The sequence below is a fragment of the Polyodon spathula genome, chromosome 18, assembly GCF_017654505.1.
Source record: "Polyodon spathula isolate WHYD16114869_AA chromosome 18, ASM1765450v1, whole genome shotgun sequence".
Classification (NCBI taxonomy): domain Eukaryota; kingdom Metazoa; phylum Chordata; class Actinopteri; order Acipenseriformes; family Polyodontidae; genus Polyodon; species Polyodon spathula.
The window spans coordinates 24981315-25004927 of NC_054551.1; the positions used below are offsets into that span (position 1 = coordinate 24981315).

General features: G+C 41.6%; 1 protein-coding gene across 10 annotated transcripts in view; it reads right to left on the reverse strand.

Annotated features, from left to right (window-relative positions):
- The window catches only part of LOC121330681 (myomegalin-like), a 79164-nt gene that overhangs the window by 17861 nt on the left and 37690 nt on the right, over window positions 1–23613 (reverse strand). For 4 of the 10 annotated variants that reach the window (XM_041277392.1, XM_041277396.1, XM_041277394.1 and 1 more), the window contains 22 exons: window positions 22279–22332; window positions 14426–14563; window positions 14035–14154; window positions 13790–13882; window positions 13409–13633; window positions 13038–13196; window positions 12568–12681; window positions 11720–11857; window positions 11402–11581; window positions 11053–11247; window positions 10755–10946; window positions 9829–9919; window positions 9623–9693; window positions 9176–9292; window positions 8873–8986; window positions 8560–8666; window positions 8299–8438; window positions 2906–3039; window positions 2559–2761; window positions 1925–2348; window positions 705–897; window positions 154–270 (listed from right to left, as the gene is read on the reverse strand). In XM_041277392.1, coding sequence (XP_041133326.1) covers window positions 154–270; window positions 705–897; window positions 1925–2348; window positions 2559–2761; window positions 2906–3039; window positions 8299–8438; window positions 8560–8666; window positions 8873–8986; window positions 9176–9292; window positions 9623–9693; window positions 9829–9919; window positions 10755–10946; window positions 11053–11247; window positions 11402–11581; window positions 11720–11857; window positions 12568–12681; window positions 13038–13196; window positions 13409–13633; window positions 13790–13882; window positions 14035–14154; window positions 14426–14563; window positions 22279–22332 — 3319 coding nt within the window. Of the gene's footprint in view, window positions 1–153; window positions 271–704; window positions 898–1924; window positions 2349–2558; window positions 2762–2905; window positions 3040–8298; window positions 8439–8559; window positions 8667–8872; window positions 8987–9175; window positions 9293–9622; window positions 9694–9828; window positions 9920–10754; window positions 10947–11052; window positions 11248–11401; window positions 11582–11719; window positions 11858–12567; window positions 12682–13037; window positions 13197–13408; window positions 13634–13789; window positions 13883–14034; window positions 14155–14425; window positions 14564–16807; window positions 18950–22278; window positions 22333–23613 lie in introns of those variants that run through there. The other 6 variants (XM_041277387.1, XM_041277386.1, XM_041277390.1 and 3 more) reach the window with 4 other exon arrangements.

Below are 23613 nucleotides of genomic sequence, written 5' to 3' on the forward strand. Positions count from 1 at the left end.
TTATTTTTCTTTTTTTTTATAGTTGAGAATTTCTGTGTCATATTCCTCAAGCACATGTTCTGATGCATACCTGGAAAGTTTCACGATACATTATCTAAAATGCTACTCTCCCTCCAAAATGACTTCACTGGAGAGTGCTGCACTCGTCCTCACCTGGGCTGCTTGCCTCCTCTCTGTCAGCCTCAGTCTCACTCCTGCCACATGTCTCATAGCCCAGGTCCTGCAGGTCCACCTGCACCTGCTTACTCTCCTGTTTCACCGACACCTCAGCTGTAGGGTTCAAATAAACCAAGACATGGAGCATAGCCATGTGGAAAACTACAACATCAGATCCAAGTTTTAAAAATTTGTTTGGACTAAACCAATTAACCCTTTTATGCACAAAATTTTGAAAATAGCTGCTAAAGTAGTTTTGGACACAAATATATTTTTCACTGACATTATTTTCATTGCTTTATATGGGGAAAAATTGGCATATGTATTTATCATGCATTTGTGTTTTCCATATGTTCCTATATAAAGACTAGAAGAGAGTTTTGTTTTTATACGTCCCTATATGAGGTCGCCAGGCATGAAAGGGTTCAGTTAAATGTCTTGATTGCATCAGCTATTTTTTCTTTAAGCCTGCGCTTAATTTGACAGAAACACACTGATATACAAACAGTGACAGGGTGTCGGTATTTGTAGTCAGAGGGAGCGCTTACTGAGCAGGATGTGGTAATACTTGAGCTGGTCGGACTGGGCCTGCAGCGTGGCCTCTGACACCTTGAGCCTCTCCTGCAGCTCGTGGCTCTCCTGGCGACTCAAGGCCAGCTTGGAGCGGAGCTGCTGGGACTGCTCACGAACACTCGCCTCCATGTGATCCCAGAACCGCCCTGAATCCACCTGCAACCCTGCCTGCAGGGGGGGGGGGGGGGGGGGGGTTGAGAAGGAGCGGGGGTTGAAAGTAAAGCACTCCCTGTAACGGCTGAGAATTAGGACACAATTCCCTTGGCTTGCTTCTTGACAGTTACCTACACTGTTGATGAAAACAACAATGACACCTTGATCAATTTAGTTCTGCATTTAATTCATTCAACAGTCAAACCTGCGCAAACATCTCTAAAAATCAACTACTGTAAACTCAGATACTCATTTTGGATTCCTTAAATCAGAAACTATAACACTTACGCATTAGTTAATGCACCAGTGATAAAGCTCAAATACATAAAAACAAACCTAGTTTTGCTATAAAGACCTCTTTGCTCTGACAGTGATATTATGAAGTTAAGCAGGAACAGAGCCCCCTGATAAACAGACAGCCCTTCTTGTCCTTATGAGCTTCTTTATGGTGCACTGTCAGTAGTTTTTCAATCAATAATAGAAAGTCTTCTCTAAAGCATGACTGCAGTACTGTAGTTTAAAGAACTACTCCACAAGCACAAGAGTCAGTCTGACAAAAGGCTCTCTGTCTACCACTCACCTGTGTCTATGCTGCTTAAAGAAAGACCCTTTTATCTCCACTCTTTGGCCCTGAACACTCTTCCAGCCTCCAGTCTTATGTAACTGTTTATGTTAGCTGGCCCCCGAAAACAAAATCCCAATTCATCACCCTGGGCTAAGGTCAAAGACTATCCTTACAGTGGATGGTGACCAACAAGCAACATGTTTGTGTTAATAGGAGATGTCTGGCTCACACCCATCGTTTTCCTGTGTCTCCAATGACTACCACTTCCTGAATCGCTAGTCCAGTTGAATGTCAAATCTTTACTGGGCATTATTAAGAGCAGCTTCAGCTTCAGTGACTGGATGGCTTGGTTAGTGACAGACTGTAGGAAAAGACTAAGAAGCCAGTCACTCCCATGGCTCCAAAAATATTTGGCAGAGATATTGCAAGATAAATATATGCTTTTTTAAAAGGCAATAAAAAAGCAGCACTGTTTACCTGTAGAGGGGACTCGTTGGTGGGCTGGGACAGCAGAGCCCCCAGGTCCAGGGAGTGAGACCTGATACTGCGCTTCCTCTTTCCACTTCCCTCTCTGAGCTGCACTTCCGGAGCTGAGCACTTCCCCTGCGCCAGGCCCAGCTCTTCCCACAACCGCTCGATCTTGTGGGCCATGTTCACTATCAGTTCTGGGTTGAAGACCCCATCCTCCCCACAGACCTGGCAGTTTAGCTGCAGCTGCTCCTTCAGAAGTCCCACAATGGTCTCTGTGCTCCCTAGCTTGCCCTTCAGTCTCCCCACTTCCTGCCTCAGACCCTCCTCGTTCAGCCTCCCGGCCTCACCCTTCTGCCAACATCCCGACTTCGCGTGTCCCACCAGACTCTTCAGCTCATCGTTCTCCAGCCGCAGACTCTGCAGCGCATTCCTGAGCACAACAAAGAAACACAAAGCTTTTTTCCAATTTAAAATGTCATGCTACTCTATGCTATCCTTTATACTTTAAATTTAAAACAACCAGTTAGCCAGCGCAGCTCGTTTGAAAAACAACTTTCGGTAGCCTAGTTAATACATACTGTAGTTATGAGCCATCACACCAGCAGCAGAGTATTTAAGAAGTGTATATGTAAAGCTGTACCTCATCTGAGAGAGGGAGGCATAGCCAGTGTTCTCCAGTTGCGTCTTCAGTTCTCTCAGTTCACTATCTGCTGCCTTCTTTTGCTCCATCAGCTGCTGAATCTCAGACCTCATCTCCAACAGACACTCCTTGTCCACCTGTGATACGCCGGTACTCGAACCCGAACCTCCTGCCAGCTCTGTCTGCTCACGGGTTCCCACATTCTTGAGAGACAGACACAATGCTGTGGTTTCTTTCAATGATAACTCAGGTTTTTGTTTGCAGTTATGAACCTTCCATTTATCTAGCTTTACAATACTTTCTTTTGAGTATATTGTATTTGAATTAAAACTGGTTTCCATCTCTACCTGGCTGGTGGACAGGGACAGGGCTGTCAGTTTTGCGTTCTCCTTCTCTTCAATGCTGTCTGTGTAGTCAGTACTGCCATCATCATCATCACCATTGTCCTCATCTTCCTCCACCTCTTCCGCTGAGCTGAGATCTGAGAGGGAAACAACAGCAACTTGAGAAGAGATCCAAACTCCATTTTAAATTCAGTCTTAGTCATGCTTCTTTTCTAGTGTTTTTCAGGGACAGAGAAACAAACTGACATCACTCCTGAAATTCAAAGAAGAAAAACATGTCACCCCTTGAAAAACAAACACCACAGCAAATAATTTGACTGCACTGTAACACTGTAATAGCAATTTAATTCTGCAGCAATTTGCAAGCCTAATGGTAAAATAGAACAGCAATCACAGCTTTAGATATGCAATCATCACTACCAGGTAAACTAAAACAATTCACATACAAAAGCACTTCAAATAACTGGACACTCTACTACAGCTATGAATCAAAATTTACAGGCACTATCAGGATCACTGTTTCCCAGCCTCAGGTCAAGGCAGGCAAATATTACCTACACAGACATGCTGTGATAGTTCCTCACAACCAGATTCAGCTTGAATACTCCAGTGGCTAATAAAAGACTCGGCTGTGTCTGGTTCTAATTAGTGAAGCTGCTGGTTATAACGAGAAGCAGAGTAAAACTAAAAGCTTTTAACATAACAAATAATTAGCATTACAAGAGAGACACTGTGATTTTGACCTTTTGTGTCTCGAGTTTTTGTGCTGTTTTTGTAGTTACCAAGGTTACATTGTATACAATTGCAAAACCATTGATCCCAGGACTCGACAGAGGAACTTCCTAATAAGACCCATTCGTTTTATTCTTATTTCCTCACAACAGCTGACAAGTACATGTATCTGTACAGTCAGATTCTTGTTGCTTTGATTAAATTGAAAGTACTCTTTCCCCAGCTTACTATTGCTCTCCCCTCTAGGCACATATATTACAAAGAGGCTGATTAGAGTAAATAGAACAGAATTGGGACTCTTTTTTTCAATTTCTATAGGGCAGGATAATGTGGCATTACTAGAGAGATAACGTGGGGTCAGTTAAAAGAGCTTCAGGGTTTTTTTTTTTACAGCATCATTAGGGTTTCTATTGCTGGTAAAATATATTTATTTTGTTACAGCTGTTTCACAATTCCACAGCCAATGACAGTATACTCTGTAAAAGCATATTGTGTTCTTTTTAAACTGCACTGAAGGAAACCCTTTTTGAATGTAGATCAGTGTCTGTTTTGAAAATAAGATGCAAATCTAAAGGATGCTTCCTGAAGTATTTCCCAGAAAAACATCAACAAGATCATGCAAATTTATTTAAGTGCTATTACAGACCCCTCAAAAAACTGCACTTTGTCTTCTCCACTTCCCCATTGTTTCTTCCAGCAATGTCAAGCCCTAGTTTTAAATAGATATGACTTGGTTCTGATTTTTATTTGGTTCATGAATAGCAGTTTGCAGTTTTTGTGCTTTCAATTTCATTTAAAAGGCATTTGGAAACAAGCCAATGTGTGTTCCAATTCTCACCTGTTCCTTTTGAAAGCTCCTGCAGGGCAGTAACTCATAAGAGAGACCCTGACTCAATAAACAAACAGCTGCTTTAATGTAACACCAGCCATCATAGCAATCCCTGCTTGTGAATTGCCATTAAAAATGCAGTCAGCTTTTAAAATGGGTGCTTCCTATGCAATTTTTTTTTTCTTTTGGGGGGGTGGGGTGGGGGGTGGGTCTAAAAACACTTAGCACTATTAGGGACTATTAAATGTTGTCTTCAATATTAATGCTGTAATCTGTCCAGTCTGGATCATAATCATTAATATCAATAGATATTAATGATTATGATCATTATAAGAATCCTACATTATTAAATACTGCTACTGTAGATACCTCAAGTTATAATGCAGCTTTCTCATTCTACTTCCCTTTCAATAGTAACCGAGCAGCAGGAGGAGAGAAGCTCAAGTTTGGATTAAGGTGTTTGCATTTTGAAAAAGCTCTCTTTCAAGCTTTATCTGTCTCTTCCATCATAGTGATGGAGGAACTGTAATCTAACTTGATTACATAACAAGATCCAGGCACATGGGATGAAAACAGGACCATTGCTTTTCTCTTTCATTTTCTATCAATCTGTTTTCGAATGGTTTATAATCAAATATGTATTTGAAACATTGGGGTGTAAAATATTTATTTCGCTGATTTGGACAAGTTTCGTTACTAGATGCAAAATAATTAAGCACTAAAGCATTTTGTGTTACAAATCCCTTAGACACACATTCTAAGGGGTCTGTTGGTTATATATACTGCGCTGATGTGAGTACCATACCTTTTACTGCAGTGGGCACAAATGTGGTTTGCAGGTGTTTTGACCATATGCAATTACCACGCAGTAACCCAAAGCAAATGTTACTCAGATTAACACTATTAAATTAATCTTATTTGTTGATAACAAGTGGCTTTACAGTTTATTTCCATGAGACACAACTATAGTGCATAACCATGGTGCAGTGTGCGTGAACTTGAAAGACCTTCCAGGGAACAGTTTTACACAGCTGAGTCCTTTGATGCATGTTACTGTATTGAGATTACTCTATGTAATATAGATACAAAATAATACAAAATAATATCCACACATAAAAGAGAACAATGGACATGCCAACGTTAAAGACAGCATCAAACCCACTGTTATCACTATCCTGGTTTAATGTAAAGAAGGCCATCGCACAGAAAGGGCTTAACTAAAAGGTATAGAACTCATAAAACATTTTTCACTATTAAAGCTCAGCATTAATGTACACCTAAAGTACTAAATCAAATAAATGCCTCTATATCTATATATAAGAAATGTCCTGATATGTGGCACAACTGTTTAGACCATGTTTGTCTTGCATGTCTATAGGGCATTTACTTACCTTTTCATTATAGGTTCTTCTGTTGAAATCAGTCGGTAATGAGAAATAATCCTGAGTTTCTTAACCACTGAGCTTATTTCACACTTAGCCAGCAGTAATGCCCTGGCTGGACAGACAACACATAGCCTTCCACCACTTTGTTACAACTGCTATACCCAATTTAAAAGTTGCTGATAAGCAGAAAGAAAAGTTGTATACAATATGCAAAAATTGAAATTCATGCAGTCTGAAAGCTGCAACAACGCTCCCAAAGCACAAAACAAATGGGTGAATATGTGGCCATTAATGTTTTCATGCTAATAAAGAGAACGTATGAAAATGGTATGTGATGCTAGTTTGGCCCTCTCTCTTCTAAGAACTTCTTATCAGAATGTTTTAGCCAACAACCTCAAAAAAAAAAAAAAAAAAAAAAGAATATTTAATTTAAAAACGTATTGGTCCTTCAAGGATATTTAGCCAGTGAAAAAGTTTGATCTGAGCTTTTCATTAAGTATCAAGGCAGACAGAGAAAGTTACATTTGAAAACCTTGGTTCTGATCATTCTAACGATTATACTTTCTGAGTGTATAAAATGCCAACTGGTAACTACAACATATCCCCCTTTTTTCTGCATCAAGCCCACTAGATCTGAGGATGACTCTATACCTAGCAAATGTGTGACAAGAGGATGACATGAAGGTGAAAAAAACAACAGCAGAGGTTAGGAGCCGACTGCAATGGGGATGGAGGAATAGCCACTACAAGCTGATAGCAGGGAAGGTATTGAGCCAAGAGTAAAATAAGCCTGTACAAACTGGGGAGATGATTGCTGCTAATGGTTCTGTAGTATCATCATCATACAACATGCATCCCATATATCAGCAAACAACATTCAAAACAAAAGTCGTTTCCACTCCCATTCCAATAAGCAAGGTGTAGGGTTTCCAATGAACCTGTGGCGTTTCCTATTCAATTCAATTCACATGTGACATCAATATTGGGAAAACACAGCTGCAGTCAGTATTGGTAGCAATTTATTTGTTGCAAATTCTTACATAATCTCAAACCCATATTTTACAAAATAGTGTGGAATCAGAAATCTCTCTTGATTCGGTTATAAACAAAGGGCTCAATTTTCCAGAGTGGGAAAAATGTTCATGGAGTACATTTACTATGGAGCAGGCAAGAAGCCAGCAGCTTCCCCACACTGGGAAATTAAGGCAGTCAATTCAGTGAAATTCTTGTTGTTTTGCAGATTATTCACTCCCAGGTGCCCTACAAACTATTTTTGTCCATATAATGCAGGTAGAGAATTCAATAATCTAATATATATATATATACTTATAATATATAATATATTATAGACTAGATGAGATAATATATATCAGAGCTCTCTAGTCATTCTTCTACTCAGACAAATGGTGCAGCACAGACGAAAACTAGCTGGCAATGAGCACTAGGTTCCAAATCAGGCTTTGCAATGGAAGGCAGTTTTGGTTTATGAATACAGGTGTAATGAACAGCCTAAGAGGGATCTACAAACAGAAGGAAGACTGGAAAAAAATGCTTGGATAAGGCAAGGGATAAAAATATCTAGAAATGTAAAGTTTACTGCAAGACAACATACAGTGGTGCTCTACATGATATTACATTATATTTGTACAACAATATTCTAAAGCATCACACAGTAAAACCCCATCCCTCTTACAAACTAGTATGCGAGAACTCAATAAACTGCTTACACTTTTTCATGCACATGCTATCGTGATGTACCTATTTGCCAGACAGTGAATAACAGGGTGTCTTTATCGGACATCTAGCTTAAAATTCTACGTAAATAATGGTTATTGTGAGAAAACATTTCTAAGCTTTTCTTCTGAAGTGTTTCTGTGGAGTTCTGGTGACTACAAGGCGAACATGAGGTGAAGAAAACATGGAACTGTATGGAGAAGTATTGTTCATAGTTCACAGAAAAATATCTGATAAGCAGTATGTGAAGTAAAATGAAATAAGGAAGAAATCATTTTTATTTGGCCTGAGTGGATAGATGGATGGGAATATCTCAAAACTGAAGTTTTGTTCTTGTGTAAATACACGCGCTACCTTCTGACACCTTTTGGAAAACAAGGCCAAAACATAAATACGTGACACAAAAAAATGATACACATCAATTGCACTGAATTTCTTTTGCAGGCAGTTTGTAATAAAAAAAAAAAAATAATAGGAAGAAAGAAAAAAAAACAAAACAGAGAGGCTGCACATGTCGTCACTTCGGTTAGTAAAATCACCAAACAAACCCAGAGGTCAGAGCAGGCCCCTCCTGTTAGTAAAGATGATTTCCGTGTAAAAAAACAGTCGCATCCCACACTCTGCCACAGTGGCCCACTAGGCAGTTTTCCCACCTGACCCTTTTGCAGCCAAGGAGGCACGCTGGTGCGGTAGGCTCAAATTCTGTTGTTCCCCACCTCCAAAATCAGACTGCATCCTGGCAGCCCTCTCTAGACGCTGAGCACCATCTCGGGTCCTCGCCAGGGCCTCTTCCAGTTGTCCTCGGAGTACCTGAACCGCATCCAGCTCCATCTGCAGAGCTTGGACATTCTCAGAGCTGAGAGGGAAACGGCAGGCAGAAATGTACATAAGAATAAACGATCACCCAGACTTGCATTTGTAAAAATCCAGTTGCCTGGAGACCTCCCAGTCGCAGGTTCTGGATGCGTTGCCCTCACCTGTCTGTGTTGGTGTGGAGTTGTACCAGACTGCTGTAGAGTTGTCTCTCTGCCTTCAGCGCTTCATTCAGTCTGCTGTGTTCTGAGAGTAGCTTCTCCAGCACACTCTGCGGGGACACACAGCAGTGTTACACACAATCAGACTCACTCGCTGCCAACACCAGCCTTGTATAAGAATGATTATTTAGCAAGTCCCACAGCTAGTCTGATTACCAGGTTGACCTGCTAGCAACAATTCTACAATTTCTATATATTTAAAGGGAGAAACTGAAAAGCTGTCCCTCTCCCAGCGACTCTGAGCCAGGCCCAGTACCTGGTGGTCTGGGGTCTCCAGCAGTACAATGGTTTCTCTTAGCTCCTGAAGCTCTTGGGTCAATCGCTCAACCACTGGGAGTCCAGTGGGCTCCACCAGCTGTCTCTGCAGATCCTAGTTATAAAAAAAAGATAAAATAAGGTAAAATTCAGATAAAATGGGCACTAGCGCTAGTAAACCTGCAAAGCACGTTTAACCATTTAAAAATCCTTACTGCACAAGCATTGCACTGCAGTGGTTCAGAGGATTCAGTAAATCAAACAACATGTAAACCTCCTCTATGACACCAGTCAGCAATCAAACCTTTATGAGCTCTTCCTTGATCTGCACATTTCTTGTAAGGGATTCGATATCTGCAGCTTGGATCTGCATCTCCTCCTTCTGTTTGGCCAGGGCAGACTGCAGAGCAGAGAGGTCCATCTGGAATCAGTGTAAGATATGCAGCTTACACAAATAAGCCTTCTCCCAAGTTACTTCTATACTATATGTGGCTGAATTACAGTTAAATGTCTTGATAGCCCCCCTCTCACACACAAAGTATCTAATTGAATTTGTACGGTACCATAATAAATTCAAATGCTTTATCTTTAACAAATATGTCTGAGAAATGTGAACCACTACAAATTGCAGTACAGAAATGCAATCTCCCCTACAAGTTTCATTATGAAAGGATCCTTGTATTCTGGTAAGCACCCAAGTTTAAAATAAAATGCTACTAATAGAACACCCACAACAGCCACGTGATCTTACCCGGGACTCCTGTTCTTTCCTCATGACCAGTCTCAGCTCCTCCTTCACCGCCACTACTTCCTGGCCCTCCCCTGTGAAGAGCAGGCAAAGTGGAGACATTTTACATTTGAAAATTGCTTTCTTGTAGGCATATGACAAAACAGCAGCCTCCAGGAAGCTGCTCAATGAAAGCAGAGAAACACGCCAGATATTCAGTCGTGACCTACCCTCCTCTCCTCTGCTGGCCGTCCCTGTCTCTCTGGGCTTGGAAGTGATCATGGGCTCCTCTTGGCTGTGTGGGCTACTTTGCATCAGCTCCTGTACAAAAACAATGGAAGAGAAGAGGCTGTAACAAAGTGAGGGGAGCTGTTTCTAGGGTGTTAGGATTTTGTCTCTCTGGGCTTGGAAGTGATCATGGGCTTCTCTTGGCTGTGTGGGCTACTTTGCATCAGCTCCTGTACAAAAACAATGGAAGAGAAGAGGCTGTAACAAAGTGAGGGGAGCTGTTTCTAGGGTGTTAGGATTTGTATCCAGCATCAGCTTTATTGTTATTTTTTTTGTATCTCGGTCATTTATACCTGACACCGTTCATAGTTTTATATTAATGTAATACAAGGATACAGCTTCTTTATAGAAGTCAGGCTGATTAGAGTTCATACACAGACTGCCAGTCTTTTTTCCAGCATGTTACTGCCATATTAAATGTATGTGAAGTCAGGGTCTGTCAAGAAATTATGATCCAACAGGCTAGGAATCCTGGCAGCTTTGGTATGATACACTCTTACCAGAATAGAATCCGCAGCAAGCTTAAAATTGGAAGAAAGTAATGACAGAAACAATCTTTGGCAGGCAGGAAATGTACACTCTTTCATGATAACACTTTAGTCTTCAATTATTTTAATTATAATTATTTGATTATAATAAACAGGGATCTCAGAACAAAGCTTGTCTTGAGGGCTGAGCAGGTGTCAAAACATCCAAACACCACATGGCAGGGCCAGTTGCAATATGTTGTTTTTAAAAACCGTATTTGCAACTGTGTGCTTGAAACTGACAATTAACTGGTTTGGTTTGACTACATTTTGGTTACCATCAATAGCCGCTTGTATCCAGCTCTCCAGATAAAGCTCTTGGGAGTATAGGGAACCCTCACCTCGATGAAAGCCTCCTTTTCCTGCAGCAGGCATTTGAGGCGGCTGATCTCATTGAGGGGAGCCCAGGCAGGCTGCTCTCTCTGCCTGAAGAGTTCACACACTTCACGCTCCCTCTCAGACAGCTGTTTCCTCAGCTCCTGCAGCTCTCCAGCCCGCTCCCCAATCACCTGGCTCAGCCTCTGCACTGTCTCCTGGGCAGAGAAAAACAAACACTTTAGGGAGCTTGCTATTGCATGCACAATTCGCTCCAATCACTTTCATTATTATTCAATATTCCAGGGTGATATGATGGCGTACTGTGATCTGCTGCTCTCTGGTGCTGATGGTCTGCAGCAGCCTCTCGATATCTCGCTCATGCTCAGTGGCCTGACGGTTCCGGTCCGCCAGCACCTCCTGGAACATTCGCTCTTTCAGTTGGAGGCGGAGCTTGAGCTCCTCTGTCAACTCATTGGCTCCCACAGTCATCTTGTTTAGCAACACTTTGGTTAACTCCTGTAATAGAAAACACAGGGGAATTGAAATGTCTGAAAAATTTGGGAGCAATTGACATTTCTGCCTACTATAAGTGGCCTACATGTGGAGTCCTTGCGGGTAGGAAAGAGAAAGCCATATTGTGCCCAGTCCCAGAGTGCTAGATGACCCTCACCTCTGCCTCCTTGGTGCAGCCCTGTAGTGAGGTCTGCAGCTGGGTAATAATGCTGTCTCTCTCCCTCAGGCAATGGCTGTATTTCTCCTCAGCTTCTTGTTTGAGCCACTGCTGATTCCGGCAGGCCAGCGAGGTCTGCTCCAGTTCGAGGTCCTTTATCTTGACCAACCCATCCAGACTCTGAGAGAGACACAGAGACAGAAACACTCAAACACAATAAGCAGTTTCATTCCTTTAAGTATAACTCTGCTGCCAATCTAGACTTACTGAGCTGTAACCCTCGCCTCCCCTTTCCCTTCCCTCTTCACAGTGACCTACGTTGATGGTCTCCTCGTTGTTAGACAGGATGCAGCGAAGCCTGTTCTGATCTTTCTCTTTCTCTCGCAGGGCGAGCTGCAGCTGACGCATCTGGCTCTCCTTCTCCTCTAGGGTGCGGAATTTCTCATCAATTGCTTGCTGTCAACAGAGAAGTGAGTGTGGTTAGAAAAACACTCAGAACACCTATTGGGCTTGTGGCAGAGCAAAGCTCTGCCCTTTAAATTGACAGGGATGGGGTTAATTTCCCCTACCTGCCTGGGTTTATTATGTTCAGGTGGCTGGGGTTGATTAGTTGATTAGGTTGATTAACGATCAATAAGCGCCCAGCCACCTGACATAAAAGGAGGCCTCTGCTTCTCATTTGAAAAGAGGGAGCTGAGGAAGCAGGTTGGGTTTGTGGTTTTTTGTATTTGTGAATCCAGTGAAGGCATTGCCCAGCCTGGAAACCTTAATTTTGTTTTTGTATTGCTTTATTTGTGTTTAAATCCCTTTATTTTGCCCTTGTGCATGTTTATTTTGTGTTTATAATAAAAGTATATTTGTTTGAACTGCAGTCTGTCTCTGGGCCTCTATCCACTCGCCAGCCTGCCACAGGGCTACTCTCCAGCTTTTCATATTCACTTATCCTGCCTCTGTCAACTTGCACATGTATAATATAAAATGCACCCACAGCTACCACTTTGCTACTTTAGCTTATCTTTATCTGGCATGTCCGAAGGTGTCCATCTAATGGGCATTGCGATAGTTAAAAGGTCTATAACTGGACAGTGAGTAATTTGCTTGTTTGGTTCACTGCTTAGATTCCAGCCCCCTCTTGGTTATGTCCATTAAAGCCAACCGTCTCCTACCTCCAGTGCTCTGTCCCGGTTCTTGATGCGCTCTCTCAGTTTATCCAGCAGGCCATCCCGACTCTCGCTGCTCTGTCCCGAGTCCTGCCGATGGTCCAGGAGCTCCATGTATTCCTTCAGAAAGAGTGCACAGTAATCAGAATACTGCTAGGGTCTTTGTTATGCCCATCATAGTGTAATTAAGGACAAAGTATTGTACTTCTGCCCCCTATCCTCCTATTGCCCATGCTTGCAATTTAACATCTACAAGGGTGGAGACATATGCCCTGCTGTACACTGCAAGGGTTTGGTTCAGGTGGTCAGTAGCACAGGATCTCCTGGCTTCACATGGTCTCTACAGTGCATTCTAGCAAACACTGGCACTACAACTTAACCCGATATCAAGTCTGATCCCTGACAAGTTTAGCCTAGACCTGAGAGTGATCGTCTCAAAGTTACCACAGCAAGCTTCTCTTTGCAAGGCCCCTCACCTGCAGCAGCTGCTCCTTGTCCTTCAGGGAAAGGCTCAGCCGCTGGATGCTGGTCTCCCGAACCTGAATCTCCATCTGCTTCTCACTCTCCCTCTCCTTCAGGAGTTGCTCCTTCTCCAGGAGCTCGCCTCGAGTCTTCTGTAGAGCACTGCGTAGCTCCTGGCACAAAGGAAGAGAGCACCCACATACATGGAAAAAATTAACAAACAAAAGGTACACAGTGACAAACAGAATTAAAAAAACATGTTGTGTGGGATAGAGTATCAGTAAAAAGAGTATGCAACATATCACATTCTTCTAACAGTTTTTATAAGTGTGTTCCAGTGGTAAAAAAGCCTGCAGTTTTAGTGTAATAAGAATCAGAGCCCCACCTGATTGTGCTGAGCTGTGGCCTCTCTATGCTGTAGCACCTCCTGCAGGTCACTGCGCAGGCGGTCCTGGGCGCGGGTCTGGTCCGCAGCCTTGCGCTCGCACTGTCTGTGAGCTCGCTGCACACTTTGCAGCTCCAGCTGGGTGGAGAAGAGCGAGCTCTGGAGGGTCAGGAGCTCAGCCTGGAGCTGTGGGAGCTGAGCAGGATCCAGCTCCCCCTCTGAGACCTGGACAAAAGGGTGGAGAAGCTGGTTTAGTAATCAGACTTAAGGGGTGAGATACATTAGTGAGCAAGTGAATTATTAAATCAAGGTTGGAATAGAGAAGCTACGAGTACAGAAAATGTGCAATTTGACCTTCCTTCATTGTGCATGCACTCTCACCTGCAGCTGCTCAAGCTGGTTCCGGTGAGCCATCACTCGTAGTTTACACAGGGTCTCATTCTGGCCTTCGATGACACTGTAAAGTTCTTCAGCCTGAAACACAACAGCCCACTAGTTTGACCTCTTCTAGAATATAAGCCTTTCAGTATTGTAATGTATGCTTTGCAGCTCCTTGTAAATGAGTGTTATTTGCAAGTGAAGGTTGTTTTCTGGAGAGCAGGGGGGGCTTGCTACTTCCTCCTCACCTCAGAGTCCTTGCTGCTCACAGCCTCGTTCAGCCCCTGGATGGTTCGCTCCTGTTCCTGGGCTGTATGTCTGACGGCACGGAGCTCACATTCCATCTCCATCAGCTTCTGGTGCAGCATCTGGGGGCAAAAAAAAAAACATCCATAAACTTTCCAATAAACACACTTAATAAGGGAGACCAAAAAAAAAAACATTAAGAGGATGAGCAACCCCAATTATTTTTTGTTTGTTTGTGCAGTAATCTTTTTCAAATGACATGCCCCTTAATGAGCTTGTCTGGTGTCTCATAAACTTACATTTAAGTATGCTGTATTGTCTTTTCCACTCTAATAAGTGTGATATATATAAAACTCTTGTGTGGTGGAATAACTGCGTATACAGTATACACACCTCATTTGCGGCCTCTGTCTCTTGGATCTTTGTTTGCAGGGACTGCACCTGCAGCTGCGCTTTCTGCAGCTCACTGACACACTGCCCGGCCGCACACTCGTACTGGTTCAGCTGGCTCTGCTGTGCCTCGATCAGGTTCTGCACAAGAGGGGAAACAAGTTTAGTCAGACAGGGGCGTCACAGTAAGAATATCAAGACTTGTACTGCTGGGTTTACATTTTCTATTATTATTTAAAAGTGTTATTTAAATACAAGCTTAAGGCACTTTCCCTCGGACTTGCTTCACTGGTCCCCAGTGGTGTCTCATCAGCAGTAAACATCACTTTGTTTTTAATGAGGCACAGGGTTCCTGACCTGACTCACATAGACAGACCCTCAGACTCTATTACAGTAACTTTGTCAGTAGTGCTTGCCTAATCAGTGAACATGAAAGAAAGAAATTCTACCAATAAAAACACTGGGCTATGAAAACGCACTAAGCAGTAACGGCCTGCTAATGGGTTTGTTTCACAGGCTACGGTGACTCTTTAGAGCTAAACAAAGGGACAAAAGAAACAAAAGCTAACACACAATGCGACACACTTGATAACGTCTGAAGATGTAGTGCTAATATACACTTGGGTTCGTAGAAGTGCTATTCAGGGGGAAAACTTTGACAACACACAGAAAAAAATGCATCTTCTAAAAAATACAGAATTAAAACAACACAACAGGTGGCTTTGAACATTGTTGCAAACAGTGTGAAATAAGCTATGCTCATTTAACACTACTAGACTACTGCAGAACAGTACAGTGTTTTTATAATGGCTTAGCCCGTCTAAGAACAACAAAACGTGTTTACAAGAAAAGATACGACAAGACAAGCATCTGGTTATCTGGCAGTGGGGACTGAAATTAGAGCAGCATTTGAATGGAGGCTGATTGTGCATCACATTAACCTACTTTGGAGGATACTGAAAATAGAAAAAGTACAGAATTATAGAAGGGGGCCTGAGAGCTGAGGAAATAGTCATGTGAAAGACCTTTCTGTCAGATTCTATTTTTGTCTTCAATAAAACTAATGGAAATGAGCCACACCTTGATCCCTCAGGGCAACACATTATACCAAGACTGTGATCAGATCATACAATAAAGAACGACTGTCAGTGTTCTTAAGTCTGTGTAAAGAGCAGGAAAAACCTGTTTTGACCTTATGACTATCTCATCCTTAAAAACCCATAACAATTCACAAGGAAGAAGCTGTAGAAATTCCTCCTTTGAGTGGCCAGCATTTTAAGCAATACCACATTCTGAATTATTGGAGCCAGCAGACACAGTTTGGGTAGTCACTGTACAAGCATATGTACATGAAACAACCGTGTCCACTAAATACTAAACAAGACTATCTGGGTAATCCAATATCTGCTCTTAATCTGACTGCAGGTATAGAGATGACTTTCATTTAGCTGGCAGCCAATAATCAGGGAGGCAGTGACTTTGATCGCAATGTAACTGAATACAGAAAAATATGAAGTATGCCCTTATATTATAGATGCAATAGTGCATTGATTTATGAAAGTAAATTGAAATGATATCCATTTACTGAACAACACAACAATCCAGTCACCAGCACTTCAGTTATTAGGTGCAAATATTTGCATTTCTGTCAGGCTGATTATGGAGTTATTATACTGATAATCTAGCTGTCAGTTAAACCAAAATAAATAAAAACAAAACAACTTTTGAAATAAAGTGTCATTAATTATCATAGAATGCAGAGCAGTAAGTAGATGACTGGGGTGCATACGACAGGATGAGGCAGGGAATGCATCACTTGGGTAACGGTCGCTATGGTAATGCAGGAGCTACTAGGCAGCAAGCAAGAGGGTGGAATCTTATCAGTGAAGACATAAATTACCAGTTCGCTGTTAATAGCTAATTATCTGTGGTGCTTTTTACACCTGACTGAAAACAAACTACTCGATTTATCTTTACAATCCCCAGAATTACAAGAGTAGAATACTATTAACTGTGCTGCCAGACAGACCCATATAAGCGCTACAGTACATGGGGCAGCAAAGCTGCTTTGGGCTACTCTGTCAAGTGAAAAAATCTCTAAAATTACGATATCAAATCAATTTTGCAAGCATATTTGGATTAGACGCTAACTCACAGTAACCTCGAGTCGAGTCATGAGGCCTGCTTCAGGTTTTATTTTTTTTTCCATTTGGAAATGGGTCACTAAGCACCTTTAGAAGGTCAGGAAGCCATTTGGTGAGACAAAATAAAATAAAAATAGCTGGAAATTAGTGGCATAGGTTGCTGAAGATTAACACCTGCATGTGTGCCCTGGCATTGCACTGATAGATGTGCTCTTAACACAGCAGGAGGAGGGAGGTCTACCTGAGAGCGGAAGGGCAGATACTCCACATAGACATCCTGCCACAACTCCTCAAGGTCTGCCAGCTCCAACTGGAGCTCCTGCTGGGCTTGGGGGGGCACCAGCTCCTGAAACCTTGAGGGGAACTCGCACATACTGTTGTGAGACGTCCGGGGGGTGGTGTCTGGGAAGACCAGCTTGCAGTCAGAACCTGGAGATTTGACCAGCACAGGCAGCTTGCTCCCTCGAGGGCTTTGGATGGGCCTGTATTCAAACGTTTTCACTAGCATCAGAGCTAGATCCAGCTTGTTGGTGTGTGCAGTTGAGCTGCATTGGGCCAGATGTTCCTCGGACCAGGAATCAGACTTCTGGTCCTCCTTCAGCTCCCTGTCAGTTTCTTCCTCTTTCCTGGCAGAGTTCCCCATTTCAACAGCGGTGTCCAGAGATTCCACAGAGGAAGCAGGGCTCATCTTCTCCAAAAGATCTGTGTCTTCCAGAGTTTTATCGCTTGGCAAGGATGCTATCATTGACTCGGGCAAAGGGGTTATAGTCGTCAGGTCCTCGCTGAAGACACTGCCTAGCACACTAGCCGAGTATCGTGTAGAAGGTCCACATGAAATGCTACTTGCCAGCTTTCTGGGTACCTTGCACACAGCTTCATAATCCGAATCTGCCACCCGCAGTGCCGCACAGCCTCGGCACTTCCTCGATTTGTGAACAGAGATCTCGGAGACATTGCAGTGGACGTGGGGTTCGACAGTTTGTGCCTCATGTTCAGCCCAGGACTCGTACCCTGAATAAACAAAGTCCTCCTGGAGCAAGGCGCTATACTTCACGTCAGGCAAGCCGGAGATGTCCACAGTGCAGTCCACAGCCTTCTCTTGGCCTTGCTCATCGCTGTTGTTCTTTCGGTAGAGGCTGGCCACGCAATGCCTGAGCCTGTGCTTTTCCTGCAGGAGTTTCTGTAGCCTTTCAATGGACAGCGCCTCAATGCGTGCAATGACAGTGTCGAAGCGGTACATGCGTTCTAGCATGAAGGTACACTTGCTGCAGGCAAACTCGCCCTTGCCGTCGCGGCTCAACTCCCGGCCCAGTACGTGGGACAGCAGCACCTGCAAGTTGAGTTTAGAGGCCGGGTGAAAGATCCACCTCCGCTGGTTTCCGCACAGGTCCCGTGCGCAGATCCGACACACCTCCTTCATCCTGGTCTCCAGCATTGAGGCAGTTAGCTGCACCAATTAGTCAAGTCAATTCAGAATGTATGTCAGTGCAACTGAAATACAAAGTATCTTTCTTAAATCAGCAATACATTGCTTTAATGGAATATATTTGAGAGATATGTTTTAAATAAGACATGAAATATATAGGCAAACTCAGAGCCATTCCGTTGCTATACATATCTTTTCAAAAATGTTTGATACAATTAAGCAGATCTGGGTTTCGGTGCACTTGAGAGATGGAGGTTTGTTTATCCCGTCTTTGCACCTGTTATCCTGAATGAACCCACGTTATTAATATCAGTCAATCGTCGTATCTCCAAGGCATCAATGTTTCAAACAAATAATATGTCAAACGATTATAAACATTCCGCAAACAATATGGATATTACAAACAGCCAGTCTACGTTAATATCCCTAAAAAAAGAAGAAAAAGAAAAGATCGTGAAAGCATTCCCTTCGCCTTTTTAATGCGGATATAGCAGAGGCTGGCATCAGTATTAGTTCACATAACATAGACACTTCACTGCTGGCAGACTATGGCAGTCTTGTATAATGGAAATCCTGATGCAATATGCTCCGGCAGGAAAATGAATACAAATGAATATCTTCAGTATTCTAATGCGCAATGTACACAACACGTTGCTTATTAGTCCCTGTTTAAAACAGCAAAGTACATAAGAGATGCAGTGATATTATGCCTCCTCCTGTCTCTGTCTGCTTTAGTTCAGTCCGTCAGGTTTACAATGTCACCATCTTCATTATCATTTTACTTGTGGCAGAATGGTTCGATCAGCAGTCTGAAATCCGATTATTTCTGAAAGCAGGATTATTTCTGAAATCTCATCTTTAGGTAAACAGCAGCAGAGCCTCGTTATGTTTAATCTACTGCCGGTTTGAGTGTTATTGACAAGATAGCGAGACCGCTATACAGCCATTATGCTGACTACAACAATTTACAGGCAGAAATGATGTGGCAACACTGTAACCAGCGAGCGCCGCTGAAGCGGAATATACCAACTAAAATAGGGGGAAGTGTATGGGAAATTATTCCAGAAGCGTATAAAAACATATGGTTTGGAGTGTTCAGATCTAATTGTTTTATATCAGTTTTCATTTATATTCTGATACTCAAATAATAAAACTAAAAATACGTCAGGCGTTGAAAAGCTTTAAAAAAAATCCCCTCTCACACGCTGGCACAGTCCAAGTGCTAGTTATTTGCATGCACTCTGCCGTTCCCTCTGATGGATATATAGTCCCTAGTCTGGACTATATATAGAGGTGAACGGCTAAACTGGTTTATTTTTTGTACATAAACCAGCGTATAAACATCGACGGCAACATAGTAGGTACAATATAAACCAGACATTAGAGGAATTTGTTAAATACAATAGATTAAATATAGCCATCACTTTTAATACGGGGACAATATTGATTGAAAACGCAATGTCGGTAAGAATTGAAAGAGAAAAAAAAAAATCCTGCAGTAAAAACTATACCGTAACGTTAAAGCGCATACAGTACAATATATTCCACAGATACTCTTATTTTGTGAATTGTATTGGGTGGGCGACCGATTCTGCCTATTGAGAGTTCTGCTGAGAACGCTCTGTGCTGCTTGCACAAATTATAGGCTACATTATTTATTTATTATTTTTAGCTATAGTTTCATTATTGCGAGCAGACGTTAATACAGTAGTGTGCAGATGTTAAATCAGTTTCAGTCTGGACATGTTTAAACGTAGAAAGAAGACGTTTCGTGTAATATTTTTCAATATAAAAATGGTTATAAATCCAGGCCCCCAATTTGCAATTGGCTAGTTTATTGCCGATGTTTTAAGCATTGTGCGATCTGAAACTCTTCAAGTACAGTGTTACAATAGATGTCTTGTGTTGAGAGTCCCTCTATGCATTGACTTTGGTTATAACGTTTACATAAAAACGTTTTATATTATTATTTTGATCAAATTAAATGCATTCGGTTGTATATTAGTTATACAAATGGCTAAAACAGCGAAATGCTGAAGGTAGAATTAGCATCTGGCCAGTAAGCCAAGCAAAAATCTTTTTTTTTTGTTCTCCAACACTAAATAACTTTGGCTTTCTACAAACGATAAAGCAGAATGCTATTTCTGCCTGTGCCGCTGTTTATCGTACTGTGCTTTTCAAATAGTAACATTCACAGATCACCAGTCTAACCGTGTGACTGCAGGGACAGTAAACTGAATCTTTCTTTTTAATAGTGTCTGGAATGATTTATAATGTTTTCCTTTGTTTACAACAACCATCACCTTCAGAAAAACCACAGGGGCCAGGAACAGCCACAAGAGAGAAAGGAAACCAGACCAGCTTTCACCAGTAACGAGAATTGTGATTACAAATCTGCTTGTTGTAATCATGGGAATTACCAGACCTAACAATGCAATTTATTTACATTTTTTAAAAAATAGAAATAGTGTGGGAAAAAAAAGACAAACTTCACCTTTTAAACCTGTTTGAAAAATAAACATGGCATTATAAAGCCATCAATAAAGAAAAAGAAATGAAAAGCCCCACGCATTCCAGGGTTTTAGGATATTTGTTTGCATGTCTTTTCATGGTCCCTTGTTCTTTTCTCTCTGCCTGCATAGTGGGCTGGGTTGGCATGATCTATTTATATTCATCTATCTATAGACCATTTATTATCCTGTATATTCTAAATAAACCAGGACGATGCACATTGAGTGTTGTTTGCCTGCTCACACAGTTCATACCTATTAGCTCTGTGATCAGCTGAGCTGCCCTTCTTTACACTTCTTTAAAGAGCAGTAGATACCTGAGCCAGCATAGAGTAAGACACTGTCTTTCACTGAGACTGATGACACTGAAATGACAGCACTGGAAGGGGGACCCACATCAGCAAACTCAACATGTTCATGGCTTTGTGTTAATCCAGTAATGGCATCAGTGGGTTAATAAGGGCATACCTGCAGCCTGACTTCATAGTGACAGCTTGGTGCCTGTAATCACCCCAAGCTTTAAATCCAGTGAGACAGATCAGAACATTGTGTCTTTGCCATGACTTCCTTCTGCAGTTCATTTTAGGATCTTAGTTTTGTTACACTACCACCTCACATCAGAACAGTGGACACTCGCTGCAGTCTTATTTAGACAACACCTACCTAATCAGAAAGGTAAATCAGGTGTTTGTTTTGTGAACTTTTCTAATTTAAAAGTCAAACCATCATTATATTAACTTTACCATACTGGACTACATTACTACATTGTAGTTTGTAAAAGAACATTGTCAACCTGAGATTTTTTTTCTTCCTAGCTGGCACGAGTACAAAGGCCAATACAGTCCTTTGGGTGAACCAGGACCAGGATTTGAACCAATAAGCTGCTGATTACATGACTCCACCCACACTCCATAGTCTCCGCAAGAGGTGATCCATTGAGGACTCCCACCAAATAAGATTTTTAGGAAGGCTAAGCAAAACGAATAACAATAATAACAAAAGTAACAGATCCAGACACCTACCTTTTATCTATTAGGTCAACTAGGAGTCAGAACTTGTGCTTTAAAGTCAGCATTTCTAATTCTGCTCAACACACTTGCATTTCTATGGAAACTGTTTTACATATGAAGACTACAAAGGAACTGAATGGAGGTGCAATAAAACTACTAGCAAGAAACAATAGCCAAAAATGTGTAGGTATATTGACTGATTGGCACTATACACGTGGTTGATTTACACTTATATATGTGCTTGTTTTTGGTATCCATACTGACATTAAAGAATGGATGCTTTTATTACTTTTGATTCCAGTTTTATAACATCCTGTTCAAGCAATACATAATCTAGGCACTTAATGGGTTTTACAAACCCAAAGGGAGGAATGTCTTATGTTGTACAGCTGTACTACACCAAATAACACAATGCACCTTTAGCTATATCTTAGCAATTGCCAGAATAAATTTCAAATAAGCAATGAAAACAATACTACGGAAATCAACTGCACAGACGTCCTCAAACATAAAGCATTCTGCATTCCCTTTTAAGTAATGCTGACACTGTCATCATCACTTAATAATTATTGTTAGTTTATGTTGCATAATTTGCTTTAGAACACTGAATTAAGATCAAGCGTGTCACCCTTGTCTTGAGAATCGCATGAGTTTTCTCAGACGCTCCAGCAGAGGGTGTGCACTCTCTACTGGAACACAGAGTAATGCTGTGAGGTCCGCAAGCTGCAATTTAACACTCAGGCAGACTTGAACTCTGTCTGCGTACCTGCATCTCCTGCTGAATCCGCAGCTTCTCCCGGCCAAGCTCATCTTGGAAAAACTGCAACCACAAAGAAGAAGTCACAGCTGTGTGAAAGCAATCACCCTGTAGCCAGATATCTGTTACCATTCTGTATTCCACATATAACTACAAAGACTGAATCTGTCAAGTGTGATCAGTTATTTTAGTCAGTACTATCAGAATATAAACACCATAGTGATATATAGCATGCCACAAGGTTACGCTATACATTCTCTAAAGTAATTGGCTGAATGAATCATACCTGCGTTCTTCAAGTCAATGGTACTATCTAACTATGCTTTTTAAAAGCAGTGACATCTAGAATCACAGTAGGCACATCATATATCTGTCAGGACAACCGACCTATTATTAAATACAAGATTATGCATTTTGATATTCTGTTAGACAATTTTAAGAAAAAGTTGTACATGAATGTGAAATATCGCTTTCTAGAAATTCACCAGAACTTTAATTTTAAATTACAGACATAAAAATATACTTGCTTGCGACAGATCTCTATTTATAAAATACAAAGTTTTAAATAAATGGAAAAAATTAAATGGATTCACTTTTAGTTTATTTATTTATTTTTTTTACTAATTAATAGTTTAATTTGTGCAGAAGGCAATGTAGCTATCTCATAGCGGCGCTAAATCACTATTGCTGCAGTTTGAGAGAGACACAGTCTGGGTGCATCATTAAAACTGTAGCCTGTGTCTGCTTAATAAATCATAAACTGCTGCAATAGTCGCCTTTCAGCCTGACTCTTCCAAACAGCACATTGCTTTCAGGAAGATTAAACAGCACTCGAGGGGCATGGATTAGAATTGTGGGTAAGGAAGAAGACTACCACAGAGACCGAAAAAAATGTGTCACTGTACTATTTCAAAATAGAAAATGAAAAAGATTAGCATTTTGTTTTATTTTCTACATCTGAGTAGTCCCTCAATTGACCTTGACCACTGCTAATGTGCTCCAACCCTACAGCAGAGAAGTTGTTCTGTCAGGCTGTTCAGTCTTCGCACTACCTAGAGGTGGAGGCAATCAGCCCTTTGCATGCCAGTGTTTTGAAGCACACTGTGATATCTTGTATCAGGAATGTTGCTGTCAGGCTGTGTATGTCACACGTGCGTTAAATCTCTTGTCATGCACAAGATTATTTCTCAGAATCAACTGCTAGGGATTCACATAAAACATTGAAATTGCACCACTTGGAAAACTTGCTAAACAATAACCCCCATCCCAGTACTGTAGTTTCTGAAATATTTAAAATAGCGGAGCAACTTTATTTATACTGTCTTCTTATGGTTTTGTAAGGTT